A 22627-nucleotide genomic window follows, 5' to 3' on the forward strand; every position below is an offset into this window, starting at 1 on the left:
TAAGGGGCTGGAATAAATCCTCAGGTAATAAATAGACTGACCCACAAGTCCATAGGTCATCTTCAAGACTGGAGCAACAGGAATCAGACACAAGGCCAAAGGGATAGGCTTACACTTGGGAGATCAGCCGTGAAGTCTTAGAATTCAAGCTCAGGACAAAGTGTAGGGGAGGATCCTCGAAACCATCCTGAAGCAGTACACTTACCCTTGGCTCCATCCAGCAGTCCCAACAAGGGCTGTAGCAGTTCTCTTGGCCAATGGGGCATCAAATGACAATTATCCAGCACCAGCCAGTGCCCCTGGAGCATAGCCTGGCGTAGAGTGTTGACTATAGTTGAGACAGGATCCCAGTCTTCAGAACCTAATGCTATCACATGCAGGTGCTTCTGTGTCTAGAAACCATTAGAAAGGTGACAGAGTAAGTCAAAGTGATCTTGGGGTGACTTGATAGACTCAGAGTTATGCCACAATAACCCTAAAGTACCTGTGTTAAAAAGACCCATGAGGATGCTGGGACAGGTCCCCCACATTCCATCCCAGCCCATAGAAGCCCACTCACTCTGGGTCAAGTGACTAGATTCAAACCTTTTCATGGTTGGCAGCTAATTTCCGGATGACAGTCATAGGATGCAAGGTGGCTGTAGGGTGGCCAGGTGGTGGCAGCACGATCAGGATGGGCTGAGTAGCTTGACTGTGTTCAAATATCATGGTAGGGGCACCCAGGTCTTCATCTAGGGGCCGACCTAGTAGGCTGGTGGTGAGGTCTGCTAGGATACCTGCCAGGCAATCTGGTCGCAGTACACGCCACAGAATCAGCTTCTGGAGGAGGCTAAGTGGCTCAGAATTAGGACCAGGTGCAGGACCCAGCACGGTGGATGATAGTGACAAGTAATCCTGCCACACAATGGAGTGGCCTGCCAGGGATGCACGAAGCCCAGCAAATGGGGACAGCAGCTCCAATGCCCCACATTCTTGCCAGGCTCTTAAGCCTAGCCAGGCTGGCCTAACCACACCAGGGATCTGTGTGTTATGGCCTGTGCTGGGAGAGGCTGACAGTCCAGGCCACAGTGCCAACCTCTCTAGCTTTGGTGTCTTCTTTGTCACTTGCAGCAGGGCCAAAGCACCCAAGGCACCCACCAAAGGTGCTTGGGTCAAGCCTAAGGCAGCCAAGGTGCTGCTCAGCAACTGGCGGGTCAGATGTATTTTCAACTGCAGCATATGGCTGGCCAAGTCCTCTCCATGATAGCTATCATGTGGTTTCATGCTGTCTAGAGCCCGCCTGGTGACTGCCAACCACTTCTCTAAATTCATAAAGAAAAATGGCAGCAGGTTCTCTAGTGGACTTAGAGCCTTTACCACAGCCATTCCATGACAGGCTACCTGCCGGTAAGGTGCCCACAGTGCCATCTCCTCCAGCTTCTGCTCTTCTATCTCTTCCCTTTGAGCATTCAGTTGACATATCTTTGCCTGAGTCCTCACGATTTCTCTCATAAACTTGGACGGTTTCTTACGCTTTGGGTTCTGAAGTTGCAATATCACCAGCAACCGTTCCTGCATGTGGTAATCTGTTTGATGGATCTGGACCTTTGTGATGGTCCCCAAACATCATCTCTAGCTCTATACTTAAACCCTTCCAATGTTTATCCCACCCCACAGACTGGGCCCCCAAGTACCTCAGCAGCCTCCACAGCTTCATAGGTATCCACTGCTCTGACTTTGAGGTCCTGCCAGCGGGTCTCAAGCTCTGGACGCTCTCTGCACAAGATTTCATGCAGCATCTGTTCTTCTAGTATTTCCATGTTCAGACCCAGATCCAGAACATTCAACCCTTTCAGCAATTTACGACCTAGTACTTGGGGTCACATGGAAAATGTAAACTCACCCATGTCAGAGTCAAGGGTAGAGTAGACAGAGAATTTGGCTCTCCATTGCAGTTCTGAGCCTGCTCTGGGCCTAGTTGAATGAAGACCTCTTAGGGATGATTCTGGGGGCCTAGTATGTCCACAAAGCTGTGCTAGTAACCTACCCTCTGGTCTCACCTTGTTCCAAAGCATAGATAGGAAGGGTAGTGCTCAGATAGAGACAGAAACCAGGTTGCACGTGGGGTGGACTCAGATTCTCCCTCAATAGCAGCCCATGAAGTTCTTGGCACCCTAGGCTCAGCTCCATATTAGTCAAGAGCACAGGCAGGCCTATGAGAGAAGTAAGAACAACTATCCACACTGCCAGCACCCATGCCACCCAGTCTCTGCACAAGATGTGTTCCTCATCAGCTCTCTCTTGGCTGATAAGAGAGCTCAATCTAGATTCTTCAATATGGTAGGATGTAGGATCAAAGCTAAGGTCAGATTGGGGTATGAAAAGATTGTGGGGGCCACAGAATTAGGGAAGAAAATGGGGGTTGTGGTTCTCACCATTGGCAGCTGCCTCCAGGAGCTGAGGCCCCAACTCTGGGTCAGCACCCGAGAGCACAGTAAGGAGAGGTGGAGACTGAGTCTCAGATGATGGACTTGAGTTAGAACTCTCTGTTTCACTCTTTTCTTTCTCTGTTTCTTGCTCTTCCTTCTCTTTCTCCTCACTCTTGTTTTCCTCTGTTTTCTGTTCTTTTGTTTGGTTATTGGCCTCATTTCTGTCTTCATCATCGTCATCATCACCTTCATCTTCCGTTTCATCGTCACTGTCTTGGTTTGTCACACGGTGCTTTGCTGGGAGGAAAAGATAGAAAAGAGTGTTTCTTAGAGGAGAAGCTTGTTTTCTAAGTTCTAGTTACCCAGGAGAGGGTTCATGAGTGGAGGTCTAGAGCAAGACAGTTTAGGAAAGCTGCTTAAGATCTATGATTCAGTTTTCCCATCTGAAAAAATTGAGTTGATATTAGTGATAACCCCATAGGGTTGCTCTGGATATTAATTGTGATGATGTACAGTATGGACCAGCACACGGCAAACAATAAATGCTGGTTTTTGTTATTACTTTAAAATTCCAAGGAAGGAGCTAGTCATCTCTGAAATTGACTCCATTTCTTCCCTTTCTGTGGGTTGATTAGAAGAGTCAATACTCACCCCCATCTTTTTTTAAACATAAGTTATTCTGGCAGCAACAACTAAATGTCCTCCCTGATAGGGAAATTGGTGCCTGAAGCAGTGGCTTACAAGTGAAGGGCTATAAACTATTGCACTGGAAAAGTCATGACTGGGGTACTGGAAACCACAAAAGGTGGTGTGAGTACAGCCATCCCAATCCCTTTTCTCCTGCAAGAAGAGATAAGCACTTGTTTTCTTTATAGGTTCTCTTACAAGTGGATGCTGCCCAGGCCTACAGTTTGTTGCATTCATTATAACAAATTACTGCAAATTCAGCAGTTTAAGCCACCATTTATTATCCCTAAGTACTGAAGGCTAGTGGTCCAGCACAGCATGGCTAGATTCTCTGCTCAGCCACACACTGGGCTTAGATGAAGGTCTTCTCATCTAGGGCTGGAGGCCCTTCATGTTTAGTGGATTATTTGTTGTTTGGTAGGTTTTTTTAAGATAGGATTTCATTGTGTTTCCCAAACTGTCCCCAAACTGTTGGGATCAAGCCGTCCTCATACTGTGGCTTATTGAGTACCTGAGCCCATAGGTGTGTACCACTGAGCCTGGCTCTGACTGGGTGTTCACAGGATCTGTTTCCTTCCTACAGCTGATCTGTAAGCCCCATGCATCTCCAAGCCAGCAACTGTCTGTTGAATGTCCCTGACCTTCTACTCTCTGTGTTTTCTTTTCTCCTTTCTGCTCTGAAGGGCTCATGATTAGCTTGAGCTTCACCAAGATAATTCAGAATGATAGCTCTCTTAAGGCACATTGATTAGTAACCTTGGTGCATCTGAAATTTTCTTATCCTGAATATTATAGGAGTCATACCAGAAGGCAAAGATCAGGGCTGTAGAAGTAGCTTGGTAGTACAATGCTTTCTTAGCATTTTAAAAAAGAAAATCATGGGGACCAAAATTCTGCCCAGCACTCCTGACAGAGGAGACATAGATTGCCAGCAGCAACTTTGACATGATACCTGAGTGGTAGACATCTTGCAACTATGATGTATGGATTAGTTTCTAGGATGACCAGAGCAAGTTCCCACAAACTTAATGGCTTAAACTACTGTTCTCTCCGTTGTGGAGGCCAGATGTCTGAAATCAAAGTGCCAGCAAAGCTTCATCCCCTCCAAAGGCTCAAGAGGGGATCTGTCTTTGCCCTTTCCATCCTCTGGTGAGTGCAATTTTAGGTATTCCTCAGCTGTGGCTCCATAACTGCCTCCTTCATTGGTCTTCCCGACTGTATATGTGTCCTCTGTCTCTTAAAAGATGACTGTTTCAGGACTTAGGCCTCACTCATTTAAGGAGCAGAATGATCTCATTTCAAGGTCCTGAAGTTCATTATTTCTATAAAGACCTCTGTTCATATAATGCAACAGTTTTCCTCTCATCTATTCAACTCCCCAAATCTTTCTTTTACAAATGGATTCATTTCCTTCTCCTAGGAACTCTATTCAGATGGATCCCTGATTCAAACATAGCCAATAAAAATATTTTCCAAGAATTTCTCAATGTTGCTTGAATTTGGGTAATAAATATTACCCAAAATTGTAAGCTTTATTTGTTAGCAAGATTTCCCATGTTGTTGAGTACAGCAGAGAAGTGGGAAATCAGGGCCATTGTAACATGAGCTAAAACTAATCAGACAAAGACAGTAAATGAGAACGAATTTATTAATATAGTTCAGGCTGGTAAAATAGGGTATGTGTTAGCCACAAAAACTCAGTATCTCTGCCATGAAAAGGCAGACCATAGGAAGCTGAGAGTGTTGGGGAGCTTTCATCCCATGCCATTAATCCATGCCTACCTCTGCTCTCTTTGGAAGGTGGTGCCAACCACTTGTCCTGTTTCAGGGGTAGCGGATTCAACCAGATGAGGGCCTGGTTGCTGGGGTCAAGCAGCAGAGGCCAACGGCAGCTGTTGTAGTAGATGTGGCTCTGTAGTAGCAGGCCTAACAAGCGGGCTGACTTCGCTTGGGGCTTCCGGTCTCGATCCCACTGGTGCTGTTCAGATTCACAGCTCAGCAATTTCATAATCCTGAAGGGAGTACATGTGGGCACAAGAGGATCCTTTGGTGGCACCCTAGCAGGTTTCTGCTTCAGTGCCTGTGCCACATCATCTGGCTCCAGCGCTTCCTCAAAGCCCTGACACAGAGACAGCCACTTTTCCAACAGTTCTTGGCGCCGCTCTGGTGGAAAGGGACCCAGGTAGACAATGGCAGCTGAGCACAAGAGGGCATCTCCAAACACAGTCTTGCAATGATCCTTCAACTTCTGGTGTGGAGAGGGAACCAAAGCATGAATAGTCAGTGAGGTAGAGAGGTATGTGGAAGGGTGGACAGAAGGTTACCCGAGGGGAACAAGATAATTTGTAGAGGAAAATATGGAGAAGGGCATGGAAGGACAGAGGAAGCAAGGCACATACATGGTGGGATGTAAAATGAACTGAGAGAGAGACATCTGGGAAGGGCTTGTTACCTGGAGCTGTTGGGTCCACATGTGCATGGGTGTGAGCAGTGCAGATTTCATGGGCCATTTGTGATACTTTCCACATTGTGCCTGATTGAGGGTCTCCATGATGAGGCTATAAAAGGCGTGGGCATCTTCTAGCTTCTTAGTCAGAGACAAAGTTTGCTGTAGCAGATCATGGGCCTGAAACTGGAACTGGCCTAGGCGGGCCTGCTCCCGAGCCAATGTTGCCTCCACCTGCCGCAGTAGCAGGCCAGTGGGCAATCCCCGGCGCTGTGCCATCCCATAGCGCAGAACAGCCGAGAGCCAGACTGCCAGGTTTGCTGCAGGGATGCTTACTGACCTCAAGGCTGCATCACGCATACCTGGAGCTTTCAGAGCTTGGTTTAACTTTATCAGCTCTGAGTCAGTCAGCTTCTCCTTGGGGAAGAATACCAGCTCCTGGGAGGACATGTGTTAAGGGGAGAAGAGAAGACATAGGTGCTCTTTACCTTGACTCAATAGGCTAATCTTGCCCAATTCTCCCTTTATGTGACCCCTCTCCTTTTATGGTACCTTATTTTTCCTACCTGATAAAAATCCTCAGTACATAACAGCTGCTTGGCATTGGCCCAGCCTGTCTCATGGTGGAACAGGTCACACAATGCATCCGTCACCTGGACTACAGATTCTGGTGGGGCTCGATAGCTTCTTAACTCCTCAAAGTCAGCCACCTGCAGCTTGCTCAAAGGACCTAGAAATGCCTTGCCCATCTAAATGAAGACAGATGCATGCTGCAGAGATCCTGTGATGTTCTGCTCATTCTCCGAGATGCTTCCAAGAGGACTCATCTCTCTTAAGGTTCCTCATTCCCAAGCCGCCCTGTAACCTTGGCCTCCATGCCAAGAGCCCTATTAGTCACCCCATTCTGTCCACCGAGTATCTTATGAGTGGTTGTCCCCTCCCCAGCAGAGCTGGTAGCGGGAAGAGCCTACCTGTTCCAGGAAAGCCTCCTGTTGAGCCTGTAGGGTACATTGCTGCCTGACCAGATTCTCAATGAGGCTCTCCTGGTGTTGACATTCTGCCATCTTCTGCTTGTATAGCTGCTTGACTTGATCGAGCTGGCTTTGATACATACCAATGTTCTGTGAACAGAGGTCCAGACCTTGCAGCTCCATTCCCTGGGCTTTAGACCACCCCCACAGAGATATCACGAGCATGATAGGGTGACCTAGTCAAACTCCCAGTAGGCCATAGACAGAGCTTCTGCTCTGGTCTGGTCTGTGACTTATACATCCAGTAGCAGAAACCTTAAGTGTATGTGTGAGGGGATTGCTTTTCCTGCCATCTTATTGCCATACAAGTAACTCCAGAGCTTGTGTAATTGTTCTGCTACATCTCTTCTCTTCCTGACTTCTTAGCAACAGTTGTCAGAGAGCACTGCCCCTGCCTCTGGAAGCTTTCTCCTCCCCTGGCCTTCATGACATTGGATCTCTCTGTCTCTTCTTTAGTGATCCCTAAACTATTTCCTTAATAAAAGCTTTCAGGCCTCCATTTCTTCTCATCTTACACTTCTGCACATCCTGTAATATCATGGTCTTGATTGATTGTACTGTGTGGGGTAGTGTTTTCCTATACCATATCATTACTCTAAAAACTCAAATCTCGGGGGCTGGAGAGGTGGCTCAGCGGTTAAGAGCACTGGTTGTTCTTCCAGAGGTCCTGAGTTCAATTCCCAGCAACCACATGGTGGCTCACAACCATCTGTAATGAGATCTGGTGCCCTCTTCTGGCCTGCAAGCATGCATGTAGGCAGAACACTGTATACATAATAAATAAACCTTAAAAAAAAAAAAAACCTCAAATCTCTCTATAACCACATTCCTTCCCCAGCTTTGCCTATGTATCCATCTACTTAAGCCTCTCATAGGCTTCTCCAACTCTAAATGTCCCTAAAATGAATGTGTTCATGACTCCTTAGTTGTCTTGCAATCTTGCTCCTCTCTCTGTGTCCTTTTTTCAAGAACTTTGACAGAATATACTCATATTACTCACAGAAGATATCTTGTTTGCTACTCTTGGCTCCATCTCTTTTATTTCCTCAAATCTAGCTCATTCTTTGTAGATCTTCCCATTATACCTCTTGAATGTTTCTTATTTCTATCCCCATTCCCAATGCCCATTGACACTCAGAGTCTCTCCTGAGCTGCACACTACTTTTCTAACTGGGTACCTTGGTTCCTGCCCTTATTCCCTTCCTCCAATCATTCACCACACTGCATCCTAATTGGTTTTCTTTAACTGAATCTCATTGTCTTTGTGTCTTAACATTCACCTTCTTGGCTACTCATATTTCTAGGCTCATTGTTTTATTTCCCTGAGCACCATACTCTCCAGCCATTCCTGACTTTGAGTTCCTCTAGTGTGGTGAATGTTCTCTAGTCTGTGTGTCTTCACTCACACTGATGCTTCAATCCAGATGTTCTTCTTCTCCACCTCCCTTTATACCTGTCCAAATATTACCTCAGAAAATACCTTTGTTGTACTTCATTGTTGTTTACTTTTTGTTTGTTTTTCAAGACAGGGTTTCTCTGTATAGTTTTGGAGCCTTTCCTGGAACTCACTCTGTAGCCCAGGCTGGCCTCAAACTCACAGAGATCTGCCTGCCTCTGCCTCCCAGGTGCTGAGATTAAAGGCATGCGCCACCACTACCTGGCTGTTGTTTACATTTTAAAGGAATGTTTTTTAACGTCCACTTCATTCTATACATGTTGTGCTATATACTGAAACTGCCTCCTCTTCCTTCTCCTCTTCTTCCTTCCCTTCCCTCTGGAAAATTCTTCTTGGTATATCTTAGGACACTCTGGACTTTCTCTTTCATAATAAGAATAACTGTTTAAAATTGCCTGGACAAGTCTAAACTATGTTCATTAGCCTCTTTGGATTTCTGTTTTCTCATCAGTAAATCAGAAAGGGACAGTTGCTTCCTGTGCAAGTAATGTATTATCTTTTTATCTACCTACCAATCTATCCATCTATTTAGATGTAGATATAAACACAAATATAGACATAAATTTTGAGGGCCTGGGCAAAAGTTATAGAGTTCAATTAATTTTGTTGGTAATACCAATGAATAAATGGACTAATTGAGTATGAGAAAGGGAAAAACTGCAGGAGACCAGAATGATTCTGGGGATTTGGCTTAGATGATTAAAGGAATAGTGACATTTCTTGGGGGTGGGAAACACTAGATGGATGCTTTATTAGGACCATTTAGTGAATGACCAAAGGATCTAATTGAATGACCCCTGAGATGTATGAAAATCTCTTAGCTATATTTGGAGCTTCCTATATTATGGTGTGATATAAGGAACCAAGGAATAGCAGGACTCCTCAATCAGATCAATAATTCATGGTATTAATTATCTTGAGAAAATGTAGGACCCAAGGAAAGACACTAGAACTTAGGAAAGGTAAGAAAGGAGACCCCTATTTACTTTGAACTTTCTACCACACCCATTCCCCATTTTGAAACTCATCTGAGTCTTGAGGTTGAACCTGGTCATCATAGGTTGACCAGGATAGGAAGAGGGCACCAGCACCTTGAGAACTCCAGGGCCACAATTTACACAGAACACTGTGGAAATTATGTAACATAGGTAAATAGCCCTGCTCATACTGGTATGAAGAGAAGTTGCAAGGCCTGAAAGCTTACTAGAAAGTTTAGCAGATCATCTAATTGAGAATGGGACACTAATTCACTTCTCAGTAGCCAGTCCTGAACCTTTTTCAAAGACTTATATGACAGACATTAAAACAAAGTGCTATTTCAAAAGCCATTGTATTAAAAACAAAACTTCTGGCTAGTTTGTAAAAACACCTCAAATGTAATATTTGGCTGGGGAAGGAGTAACAACTCCCACCCCACTAGTTTTAGCAAGATATGAGAGGTTTATTTATTCAAAATGATTGGCTCTGCATAGCAATGAAAAAAGATTAGAGTTTGGACCAGAAAGGAACTGCATTTGGGGTAACATTCAAGTGGAAAGAGGAGGGCTGATGAGCAAGTGGAACAAATATTGAAAGAAGTGGAGGGAAGGAGATGGTTCTGGGAAATATACAGCAACAGAGGCTAACTAAAGAAATTCAGGACACCAATGTCTAGTATATGATTTTAATATGATTCTGGGATTGGAAGAAGAGGTGAGTCCCTGAGCTCCTGTCAAGACAGCTCAGTTCTCTATTCCCTAGACTCCAGGTCACATACCGTGCCCCTCCCCCACCCATTGCAGCCCCAGAGACCAGACACCAGCATCCTCCCTCCCCCTTGCCAACTATCCCCCTTGGCACCAGCGACCAGTGGACCCACAGGCCCCACCTGCACCAATTGGAAGAAGAGGGACTCCCAGAGGCATAGGCTCCACCTGCACTGATTGGAGAAAGAGATGAGTAGATGGCAGTGTAAGAATACACTCAACAACATAAAGAACAGTATGGCACCACCAGAAACTTGTGGTTCTATAACAGCAAGACCTGAATATCCCAACACAGAGGAAGCAAAAGAAAATGACCTTAAAAAGAACCTTATGAAGATGATAGAAGCCCTTAAAGAGGAAATGAAAAATTCCCTTAAAGAAGTGGAGGAAAAGACAAACAAAAAATTGAAAGAAATCAATAAATCCCTTATCCAATCAAATGGACCAAGAAAGCTAAAGGAAAAAAAAAAAAAAAAACAGATGAAGGAAACAGTTCAAGACTTGAAAATTGAAATAGAGGCAATAAGAAAACAAAAACTGAGGGAACTCAGGAAAAGAAAAAGCTGAGTAAATGAACAGGAACTACAGATGCAAGCATAACCAACAGAATACAAGAGATGGAAGAGAGAATCTCAGGCATCGAAGATACAATAAAGGAAATAGATTCATTGGTCAAAGTATGTTAAATTCAACAAACTCATAACAAAAAAATCCAGGAAATCTGGGACATTATGAAAAGACCAAACCTAAGAATAATAGGGATAGAAGAAGGAGAATTCCAGCTCAAAGGCATAGAAAATATATTCAACAAAAACATAGATGAAAACTTTCCCAACCTAAAGAAGGACATGCTTATGAAGGTACAAGAAGCTTATAGAACACCAAATAGACTGGACAAAAAAAAAAAAAAAAGTCCCCTTGTAGCCAGAAGGTTTCTCTGGTCCTGCCCGGCCCTACAGTCAGGATGAATGTCTCCTGCCCACATCCCTTAGCCACTTGGTTCCCAGTAAACACACAGAGGCTTATGTTATTTACAAATTATATGGCCTATGGCAGGCTTCTTGCTAGCTAGCTATTATATTTTCAATTAACTCATTTCTATTAATCTATGTTTTGCCATGTATTCCATGGCTTTACCGGTCTGCTGGCATGTTGTTCCTTCGGCTATGGCTGGCGTCCCTCTAGACTCCGCCTTTCTCCTTCCTGTCTCTCTCAAATTTTCTGCCTGCCTCTAAGCTGCCTTGCCATAGGCCAAAGCAGCTTATTTATTAACCAGTGGGGATAACATATATTCATAGCATACAGAAAGACATCCCCCAGCAGTCCCCTTGCCACATAATAATCAAAACACTAAACATACAGAATAAAGGAAGAATATTAAGAGCAGCAAAGGAATAAGGCCAAGTAACATATAAAGGCAGACCTATCAGAATCACACCTGACTTCTCAATGGGAACTCTGAAAGCCAGAAGGTCCTGGATAGACATTCTGCAGACACTAAGAGACCATGGATGCCAGCCCAGACTACTATACCCAGCAAAGCTTTCAATCACCATAGATGGAGAAAACAAGATATTCCATGACAAAACCAGATTTAAACAATACCTACCCACAATCCAGCCCTACAAAAAGTATTAGAGATAAGAGGTAGATTATTGAATCTACTCTGAAAAAAAAATAGAAATGATAGAATAAAGGGTAGATTATTGAATCTACTCTGAAAAGGAAAAAGAGAGGATATAGACATGATACAGATAAAAAGGTAGATTATTGAATTTACTTTTAAAAGACAACTACTAGTTTTAAATATTTTACATTGGATTGGTTTTTTGTATATTGTATACAAATTATATATATTGATGCAAATTTGAGATTGATTTTGTTAGAAAATACTGTATGTATATTTCTAACCTATACAGTTCATTTAACAATGAAATGCAATTTGCTAATCCTTGAGTGTTATATTTACCAACTATTAGGATATAAAGAAATGAAAGTTAGTAGTTAGACATTACAATTGAACTTGTAGTCATATTAGGTATGTTTTCAAGATCAAGCCGAGATATATTTTAGATAGACAGGTCATCTTCAAACCCTTCAGAGATCTACAGAATATGGCATTTAAAATGTTTTAATAACAGATTTTTTTCTTTGTTTATGACTATGAGACATGTCTGCTCCTGACAGCACCAATCTGTTTCAGAGAAGATATGGGCATTGAAGAAACTGCATATGGAGTTAACTTTCACTGTGGCAAAAGTTAGCCACTGGGCAAGAAAGTGCCCTTGCATCAACTGCTGACAGTATGCTATCCAAAATGGACAAATAGGACACAAAACAAAGGACTACCAACCGATCCTTGCCAAGACAAGTGTGGTTGTAGCTTTGGCAACAGGCGTTCTCTGAGGCCAGGACAATATGGCACCATCGCTGAAGTGGCTTTACAATCCAGAAAAGGTACAGTGCCCCTTTCTTCAAAGGCAGCGGAGCAAGCAGTGGATGGATGGCTCCTGGTGTGCAGTGGAACAGTAATTCTTGGAGGAGTAACTAGGCTGACAGAGTCTGGCCTCTCAATGGTAGACTGCTATTTAATAAAGGAGATGGCCACCCACAAGCTGAGAAGAATGGGATACAGAGAATGGGATGCCGAGATGAAGCCACCCACAGATGGAGAAGAATGGGATGCAGAGAATGGGATGCCAAGATGAAGCCACCCACAGGCCAAGAAGAATGGGCAGCTGAGTTCCAAAAACACCAGCAACTTCCAGAATTTAAAATCCTGAATTATGACACGACACTGGCAGAATTCAAGTTTATCTGGTACATGGAATACACGCACTAAATGTGGGGTCGAGCTGTAGGCCTTGCATACATCCTGCTTCACAAATGAGTCTGTCAGATATGCTAAGCCTGTAGGCTGAAGATGATGCCCCAACGTTGCAGAGAAATCTCAGGTGACTGTCCAGGCAGCTGGCTGTTTCTGTCATAACTTATTTTTTAGAAGTCACTTGTTTGCACTTCCTGTTTTACTAGGTAATATTATTTTCTTCTCGGGTCTCTGAGGGAGTTGAAGATTAGACAGTTATAGTTACAGTTTTCCTTGTTAAGAAATTCAGAAAAGAAACTCACTAAGAGGTGTTAAGTGTATAAGTTTGAAAGACATTATAAGATGGTTTTCTGTTGGTAATACAAGATAGGATAGAAAGTGAATTAGGTACATTTTTTGACTTACCAAAATAGGATGGAAAATGGAATATTTTCTCTGAATTTGTCAAATGCAAATGGACTAGACATTGTTGATGTATTTATTGCTTGTATATATTGTATATAGTTATTGTACTTATTGTATGTAGTTTTTCTTATATTAGTTATAACTTTTTTATTTAAAAAAAATTTTTTTAAAGATTTATTTATTTATGTATACAGTGTTCTGCCTACATGCCTGCAGACCATAAGAGGGCACCAGATCTCATTATAGATGGTTGTGAGCCACCATGTGGTTGCTGGAAATTGAACTCAGGACCTTTGGAAGAACAGCCAGTGCTCTTAACCTCTGAGCCATCTCTCCAGCCCATATTTTTTTAAATTTTTATTAGACAAAAAAAATGGAAATGTGGTGATATTTTATTTGTGCTGAAATGTGGTGATATTTTATTTGTGCTTTAATAAATAAAGTTTGCCTGGAGATCAGAGGAAACATCAAGCTATTTTAAGTAAACAAAGAAGTCGGGCAGTGGTAGCACACGCCCTTAATCCTATCACTTAGCAGGCAGGACCTCTATGTGTTTAAGGCCACACTAGGGAACAGAGCCAAGCGTGGTGACACAGGCCTGTAATCCCAATACCAACCATAGAGTTCTAGAGGCCTGTACAGACAGGAAGTGACAGAATTGGCCAGGAAGAGGAAGTGATGTAGCTAGACAGAGAGCAAATCAGATGGCAGAACAGCAAAGCATATATGTCTGAGGAGACAGCAAGTAGCTCTCTTTAGAAGCTGCAGAGTTGGTGAGGTAAGGTTGGCTGGTGGCTTTCCCTATTTCCCTGATATCACTAAGGCTTTCATCCCTGTATTTGGCTCTTTGTTTTTTATTTATTAAGGCCATTTAGAAATTCGTCTACAGTATTAGAAGGAAAATTCCAACCCAAGGAAGTTAGCTGCACCCACAAAACCACAGGCAATAGATAACCTCACACCAGCAAATCCCAAAGAAGAGAAACACACACATACTACCACCAACAAACATAAACCCAAAAATAACAGGAATTAACTATCACTGGTCATTAACATCTCTTAATATCAATGGACTCAATTTGCCTAAAAAAAGACATAGGCTAACAGAATGGGTACAAAAACAGGATCCATCCTGCTCCTGCACACAAGAAACACACCTTGACATCAAAGATAGACATTACCTTAGAGTAAAGGGTTGGGAACAGATTATCCAATCAAATGGACCTAAGAAACAAGCTGGTGTAGCTATCTTAATACCTAACAAAGTAGACTTCAAACCAAAATTAATCAAAACAGACAGACAGACATTTCATATTCATCACAGGAAAAATCCATCAAGATGAAGTCTCAATTCTGAACATCTATGCCCCAAATACAAGGGCACCTACATTTGTAAAAGAAACATTACTAAAGCTTAAATTGCACATCAAATCCCACACACTAATAGTGGAGACTTCAACATCCCACTCTCAGCACTGGACAGGTCTGCCAGACAGAAACTTAACAAGGAAATAAGGGAATTAGCAGATGTTATGACTCAAATGGACTTAATAGACATCTATAGAACATTTCACCCAAACACCAAAGAATATACCTTCTTCTTAGCACCCAATGGAACCATCTCTAAAATTGACTACCTAATCGGTGACAAAGCAAACATCAACAGATACAAAAAAAATTGGAGTGTCCCTTATTGGATCACCATGGCTTAAAATTAGAATTCAACAACACCACAAATCACAGAAAGCCTACAATCTCATGGAAACTGAACAATGTTCAACTGAATCATCACTGGGTCAAGGAAGAAATAAAGAAATTAAAGACTTCATATAGTTCAGTGAAAATGAGTGAACAACATATCCAAACTTATGGGACACTATGAAAGCAGTGCTAAGAGGAAAGTACATAGCACTAAGTGCCTACATAAAGAAAGTGGAGAAATCTCATACTAGTGAATTAACAGCACACCTGAAAGCTCTAGAACAAAAAGAAGCAAACTCACCCAGGAGGATTAGACAACAGGAAATAATCAAACTGAGGGCTGAAATCAATAAAATAGAAACAAAGAATCAATGAAATAAAGGGTTGGTTCTTTGAGAAAATCAACAAGATAGACAGACCCTTATCTAAACTAACCAAAGGCAGAGAAAGAATATCCAAATTAGCAAAGTCAGAAATGAAGAGGGGGAGACAACAACAGACACTGAGGAAGTCCAGAGAATCATCAGGGCATACTTTGAAAATCTGTACTGCATAAAGTTGGAAAATTTAACAGAAATAGGCAGTTTTCTGGATAGGTATCACACCCAAATTAAATCAAGATCAGATAAACAATTTAAACAGATCCATAACCCCTATGAAAATAGAAGCAGTCATCAAAAGTCTCCCAACCAAAAAAAAAGTCCAGGGCCAGATGGTTTCAGTGAAGAATTCTACCAGAATTTCAAAGAAGAGCTAATATCAATACTCTTCAAATTGTTCTACACAAGAGAAACAGAAGGAACATTGCCAAACTCTTTTTATGAAGCTACAGTTACCCTGATACCCAAACCACACAAAGACGCAACTAGGAAAGAGAAGTACAGACCAATCTCCCTCGTGAACATTGATGCAAAAAATACTTAATAAAATACTGGCAAACCAAACTCAAGAACACATCAAAAAAAAAATCATCCACCATGATCAAATTAAGCAGGCTTCATCCCAGAGATGCAGTAATAGTTCAACATATGAAAATCTGTCAATGCAATCCACCATATAAACAAACTGAAAGAAAAAAACACATGATCATCTCATTAGATGCTGAAAAAGCTTTCGACAAAATCCAACACCCCTTCATGATAAAGGTCTTGGAGAGATCAGTGATACAAGGAGCATACCTAAACATAATAAAGGCAATATACAGCAAGCCAACAGCCAACATCAAACTAAATGGAGAGAAACTCAAAGCAATTACACTAAAATCAGGAACAAGACAAGGCTGTATACCCTCTCTATATCTATCGATATAGTACTCTAAGTCCTAGCTATAGCAATAAGACAACAAAAGGAGATCAAGGGGATACAAATTGGAAAGGAAGAAGTCAAACTTTCACTATTTGCAGATGATATGGTAGTATACATTAGTGACCCCCAAAATTCTACCAGGGAACTCCTACAGCTGATAAATACCTTCAGTAATGTGGCAGGATATAACATTAACTCAAAAAAATCAGTAGCCCTCCTATATACAAATGATAAATGATAAAAAAGAAATTAGAGAAACATCGCCCTTTACAATAGCCACAAATGACATAAAATATCTTGGGGTAACTCTAACCAATCAAGTTAAAGACCTGTATGACAAGAACTTTAAGTCTTTGAAGAGGATATCAGAAAATGGAAAAGATCTCCCATGCTCTTAGATAGGTAGGATCAACATTGTAAAAAAAAAAAAAAAAAAAAAAAAAGGCAAGCTTACCAAAAGCAATCTGCAGATTCAATGCAATCTTCATCAAAATCCCAACACAATTCTTCACAGACATGGAAAGAATAATACTCAACTTCATATGGAAAAACAAACAAACAAACAAAAAACAGAATAGCCAAAACAATCCTGTACAATAAAGGAACTTCCAGAGGCATCACCATCCCTGACTTCAAGCTCTACTATAGAGCTATAGTAATAAAAACAGTTTGATATTGGCCTAAGAACAGACATGTGGATCAAGGGAATCTAATTGAAGACCCTGGCATTAATCCACACGCCTGTGAACACCCAATTTTTGACAAAGAAGCCAAAATTGTACAATGGAAAAAAGAAAGCATCTTCAACAAATGGTACTGGCATAAACTGCATGGCAGCATGTAGAAGAATGTAAATAGATCCATATCTATCGCCATGCACAAAACTCAAGTCCAAATAGGTCAAAAAACATCAACATATACCCGATAGAAGAGAAAGTGGGAAGTAGCCTTGAACACATTGGCACAGGAAACCACTTCCTAAATATAACATCAGTAGCACAGACACTGAGAGCAACAATTAATAAATGGGACTTCTTGAAACTGAAAAGTTTCTGTAAGGCAAAGGACATGGTCAATAAGACAAAACAGCAGCCTACAGAATGGGAAAAGATCTTTGCCAACCCCACATCTGACAGAGGGGTGATCTCCAATATATATAAAGAACCGAAGAAACTAGACATCAACAAACCAAATAATAAAATTAAAAAATGGGGTACAGATCTAAACAGAGAATTATCAACAGAAGAATCTCAAATGGCCAAATGACATTTAAGGAATTGTTCAACATCCTTAGCCATTAGGGAAATACAAATCAAAACAACTCTGAGATACCATCTTATACCTGTCCGAATGGCTAAGATCAATTACACTGATGATAGCTTTTGTTGGAGAGGAAGTGAAGTAAGGGGAATACTTCCTCACTGCTGGTGGGAGTGCAATCTTGTACAGCCACTCTGGAAATCAGTATGGTAGTTTCTTAGAAAGTGGGGAATCAATCAACCTCATGATCCAGCAATACCACTCTTGAGCATATACCGAAAGGATGCTCAACCATACCACAAGGACACTTGCTCAACCATGTTCATAGCAGCATTATTCATAATAGCCAGAACCTGGAAACAACTTAGATGTCCCTCAACCGAAGAATGGATAAAGAAAATTTGGTACATTTACAAAATGGAGTATTACTGAGCAGTAAAAAAAACAATGTTATCATGAAATTTGTAGGCAAATGCATGGAACTAGAAAAAAAATCATCCTGAGTGAGGTAACCCAGACCCAGAAAGATAAACATGGTTTGCACTCATTCCCAAGTGGATATTAGACACAAAGCAAAGGATAACCAGACTACAATCCACAACCCCAGAGAAGCTAGGTAAAAAGGAGGACCCTTAGAGGAACACACATGGATCATCCAGAAAGGGGAAATAATTAAGATCTCCTGGGTAAAATAGGAGGGGATAGAGGGGAGGGGATGGGGGAATGGGATCATGAGGGATTGAGATGGCTGAGTTGGGGGAAGGATGGAGAGGGAGAGCAATGAAAGAGATATCTTGATAGAAGGAGCCATTATGGGGTTAGGGAGAAACCCAGTGCTAGGGAAATCCCCAGGAACCCACAAGGATGACCCTAGCTAAGACTCCTAGCAATAGCAGAGAGGGTGCCTGAACTAGCATTCCCCTGTAATCAGATTGATGACTACCGTAATTGTCATCATAGAACCTACATCCAGTAACTAATGGAAGCAGATGCAGAGACCCACAGCCAAGCACTGAGCTGAGCTCCTGGAGTTCAGCTGAAGAGAGGGAGAATTGATTATAGGAGCAAGGCGGGGGGGGGGGGGGGGGGGGAGTCAAGATCGTGATGGGGAAAACCACAGAGCTGACCTGAGCTAGTGGGAGCTCAGGGACTCTGGACTCACAGCTGAGGAACCAGCATGGGACTGAACTAGGTCCTCTGAATGTGGGTGACAGTTGTGTGGCTTGATCTGTTTGTGGGGCCCCTGGCAGTGGGACCAGGACTTATCCTGGTTACATGAACTGGCTTTTTGGAGCCCATCTCCTATGATGGGATACCTTTCAGCCTTGATGCAGTGGGGAGGGACTTGGTCTTGCCCCAACTTGGTATGCCAGCCTGTGTTTACTCCCCAAGGGAAGCCTTATCCCCTATGAGGAGTGGATGGGGGGGGAGATAGGAGAGAGGTGGGGGAAACAGGAGAAGGGGAGGGAGGGGTGTGGTGATATATTGTGTACCCTAATAAAATTTGCCTGAAGATCAGAGAACAGAACAAGCCACTAGATTAAACATAGATGCCAGGCAGAGGTGGCACACACTTTTAATCCTAGCAATCAGGATGCAGAGATCCATCTGGATCTCTGTGAGTTCAAAGCCACTCTGGACTACATGAGATTGATTCAGGCTAGGAGAGAAACAGAGCCAGGCAGTGGTGGCACACACCTTTAATCCTAGTACTTGGATATCACATGCCTTTAATGCCAGCACTTGAGATCTCATGCCTTTGCTACCAGTATTTGGGAAGCACACACGCCTTTAATTCCAGCACTAGGAAAGAAGTAATATAGCTTTGTGGAGAAAGGTATATAAGGTGTGAGGCGACAGGAACTAAGGCTTTTTCAGCTGGAAGCTTTTTGACTGAGGACTCAGAAGCATTACATCAGATGATTCATGGAGTTGGCGAGGTGAGATGTGGCAGTGGCTTGTTCTTTGTATCTCTATTTTTTCAGCATTTACCCCAATATCTGACTCTGGTTTGTTTGTTTTTTATTATAAGACCTATTAGATTTTGTACAACAGAGGGGGAACTGTGGTTGGTATGTAAAATGAAAAAATTTTAAATAAATAATAAATAAATGATTCTGTTTCTTTGCTATAGTGTGTATTTCCCCGTTTCCATTACTCATCCACATTTTCCCATTGTTCACCATAGCCTTATACATTTGGTGCTTTTTTGGAAGAAAGGTACAAACAAAGTGATATGGAGGGGGAAAGCAGATGACTGTCATGAACTCTACTGAAGAGGATAAGGAATCCAGAGATCTCAGGGGCATACCAAACTGTACTGAGTCAAGGCATTAAAGGCACGCAGGGGCAGACACTTGAGATTTCTGTATTAGAAATGTCAATCTAGTCTGAGCTGTATCTTGGGAAACTTTGGGCCCTGGGCTCTAATGGAAGAGACATCAGGGATTAGAGAGATCCTCCAGGGAAAAGAAGACTAAAAGAACCAAGAACCAAGATTCACTTAGGCTGGTTCTGCCCTGTCCCTCCCTTTTTGCTCTCTTGCTTTGACACAACCATGTAAATCTCACAGTCTTCTCCCTCTTTACCTTGTAGGAGCCCTTTAGCTCCTTTTCCAGGTCAGTTACCAGGTTAGTTTGGGTGCTTTGCCTCTCAACCAGCAGCCTTAGAGTCTTCAGGGCAGAGTGGATACTAGAAACACAATATACCAGTGAGTGGACTCAAGAGAGAGCAGACAGAAGCAAACTGCAGGAGTGGGATGCTTACCGCCGGGCCCTCATTCTCATCTTCAGGATCATCTGCTGCTGGAGCAGTAGGAACATATCCAAGAAGTCTAGGAATGTCTTGGGGGTGACAAGTGGCAATGCAGGGCACATGTGCTGATGGTAATAGGCAGATGAAAGATGGATGAGAGCCATGATTTTGGCCACATTGGGAATTAAGGGCTTGATATCTGGGCACTTCAAGGAGCCTGCAATGGATATAGTTTTGGTCTGGCCTTGTAGGATTGGAGGGGAATGAGAAAGGAGAAAGTCAGAAAGCAAGGAGAGGGAGAAAAAGAGTGAGATATCAGATCAAGAGGATGTGAGAGACCACCCTGGGCAGTAACTCTCACTAGCTGGTTGGGATGAGTGGAAGGAACAAATGAAAAGTGGCTCACCATCATCAAGAGGTAGACTCTGAACATTCTCTAGGTGGGACTGGGCAATCCGGACCAGGGAAGCTTGGTCCCAGGGTTCATAGCGGTCAACACAGGCAGTGGCCAGTTGAAGGAGCCTCAGGAGAAGGGTGGAGGGCAGCTGCTTTTGGGCTTGGTCATCTCCCATCAAGAAGAACATATGCAAGTTGCTACACACTTGCTGATAGAACCTGTAAGTCAGGGACTCAGCTGTGATCTTCCTTTAGACCTATTTACACATCCAGACCCTTGTTCGACCCTGACCCTTTAGCCCACATCTTCAGAGTTTTCATGGCAGCCTATTGCTTTTTCTCGTCTTTTTGGCCAGGAAAGAGTAAAAGCAGAGCTGACATAGACGGGTTCTGGGCCTTACCTATGCAATATTGTGTCCTTCTTAATGATAAGTTTGACCACAAGGTTCTCCTTGGGGAGATGTTCTTCGATGTTATCCAGATCTGCCTCTGTGTATTGATCAGGGAAGCTACCTGAGGTTGCCAGGGCCACCAGTCGGTGAAGGATAGCAACATTCACACTCTCAGGCACCAGAAGAGCCACTGGCTGGTTTAATATTCCAGCACACCAGCTGGCATCTCGGAGACATTGGAAGGTAGCTTCTTCGGACTCAGATGGCAAATGAAAGAAGTGAGCCTGACAAATGCTAGAAGCCAGGCTGATGGCTGTATGGCGCCCAGTACCCCGAGCCATTGAGAGCAGTAGGCCATGCTGCCTTGGCCTAGCCAGAACTCGGACCAGGCGAGCCACATGCTGGGTCATCATGTGGCACTGAGCAAGGTGGGGGTTCAGCTTCAGTCGAACAGCTGAGGCAGCCAACTGCTTTTCCAGGTTTTCCCACTGCCGTTCCAAGTACAAGTTGGTACTCTCAAAGTTAGATCCCAGTGTAAGTTCCAGACTGAACACCAGGTCCGAGGGCTTCTCCTGGGGATAGAGCAGCAGCACAGGCAGCAACAAGGGTAAAATTAAGTCCATCTGGGATACCGCCTGCCACTCACTCTTGGGTGTTCCTGACTGGAGCTTACCACTAGGAGCCCTTATATCTTCCTCCTGCTCAGCCATCTGACTTACACTTTCGGTGTTCTCCTTGTTTACTGACCTTATGGAGAATGGTGCTCCACTGCTATCACTGAGTAATGAGCCTGTTGTGGCCTGAAGGCCATACGCATCCTCTTCGTCCTCTGATTCACTGTCGCTGTTGCTTAAGTCCTCCCACTGGGCTATTTCTCCTTCAGATTCTACTTCGGGTACTTTTTCCTCCTCCACTTCCTCCTCATAGTCCTTGACCAAGGGCTGAGCCTCTGACCCACAACAGAAGACACTCTGAGCTACTTCTAGAAGTAGCTTAGCACAATGGGAACGTTCCTTTTCACTGTCCAGCCGGTCACAAAATGTTCTTTGTGCCTCATGTAACCAAAGCCGCACCATGATGCGCATAGACATCATGATAGTCAGGCGAGTGCCACGCAGGCCAGACACCCGGCGCAGGTGCTCCTGGTGATGAAAAACTTCCACAAAACTTCGTGAGCCCATTCTGGTAGGCAGCAGCTGCAGGCTTCCCAGAATGTGGCTCACAGAGTGCAGGGAAAATCGGTAATGTGGGCGGAGAGGTGAAGGCATGAAGCAGTTGCGCACAGCCTCCCAAGCCTCCACTGAAGCCCTGACAAGGGCTCTTGCCAGAGTTTGCTCCCGCTCCACAGAAGGGAAGCGCTCAAGCCAGGCTTGGATACTAGGTACGTGCCTGCTCAAAAGGGTGTCCTGGGTCATGTTGTCCAGGGCTAGCACTGTGAAGAGTCGGAAGAGACGTGGACAGAGTGGGCGCTCAGAGTAGCCTGGTACTGTAGCAGTGGCAAGGAAGTTGACTGTAGGCTGCAGTGTCTGTAATTCTAAGGTGTTTCGGGCATAGATGGTGCCTTCCATTGCCTGGCGCAGGGTCTCTAGCACTGGCTGGCAGCTCTTCTCTGGGTCTGTAAAACATTAAGACCAGCATTGAGGGCATGTGCAAGTCCACATGAAAGTATCCCAGTGTACCGCCCATCCCTGCTTCCTCTTTTTCCAGCATACAGAGTTCTAAAGGAATTCTGGGTATCTGACGTTTTGGCACTTAGTAACCTCTGAGCAAGTTGCTCTCTCTCCACACATTCCTAAATGAAGTGATATCTTCTC

General features: G+C 43.4%; 1 protein-coding gene across 1 annotated transcript in view; it reads right to left on the reverse strand.

The window, feature by feature from the left end:
• Dnhd1 (dynein heavy chain domain 1) overlaps nucleotides 1-22627 on the reverse strand; it is a 74435-nt gene that overhangs the window by 3143 nt on the left and 48665 nt on the right. The window contains 13 exon segments of the mRNA XM_059269286.1: nucleotides 206-392; nucleotides 586-1551; nucleotides 1674-1852; nucleotides 2040-2192; nucleotides 2415-2705; nucleotides 4878-5343; nucleotides 5548-5979; nucleotides 6108-6290; nucleotides 6513-6662; nucleotides 19860-19962; nucleotides 20038-20242; nucleotides 20432-20640; nucleotides 20823-22428. Coding sequence (XP_059125269.1) covers nucleotides 206-392; nucleotides 586-1551; nucleotides 1674-1852; nucleotides 2040-2192; nucleotides 2415-2705; nucleotides 4878-5343; nucleotides 5548-5979; nucleotides 6108-6290; nucleotides 6513-6662; nucleotides 19860-19962; nucleotides 20038-20242; nucleotides 20432-20640; nucleotides 20823-22428 — 5130 coding nt within the window.

The sequence above is a fragment of the Peromyscus eremicus genome, chromosome 1 (genome assembly GCF_949786415.1).
Source record: "Peromyscus eremicus chromosome 1, PerEre_H2_v1, whole genome shotgun sequence".
Lineage (NCBI taxonomy): Eukaryota > Metazoa > Chordata > Mammalia > Rodentia > Cricetidae > Peromyscus > Peromyscus eremicus.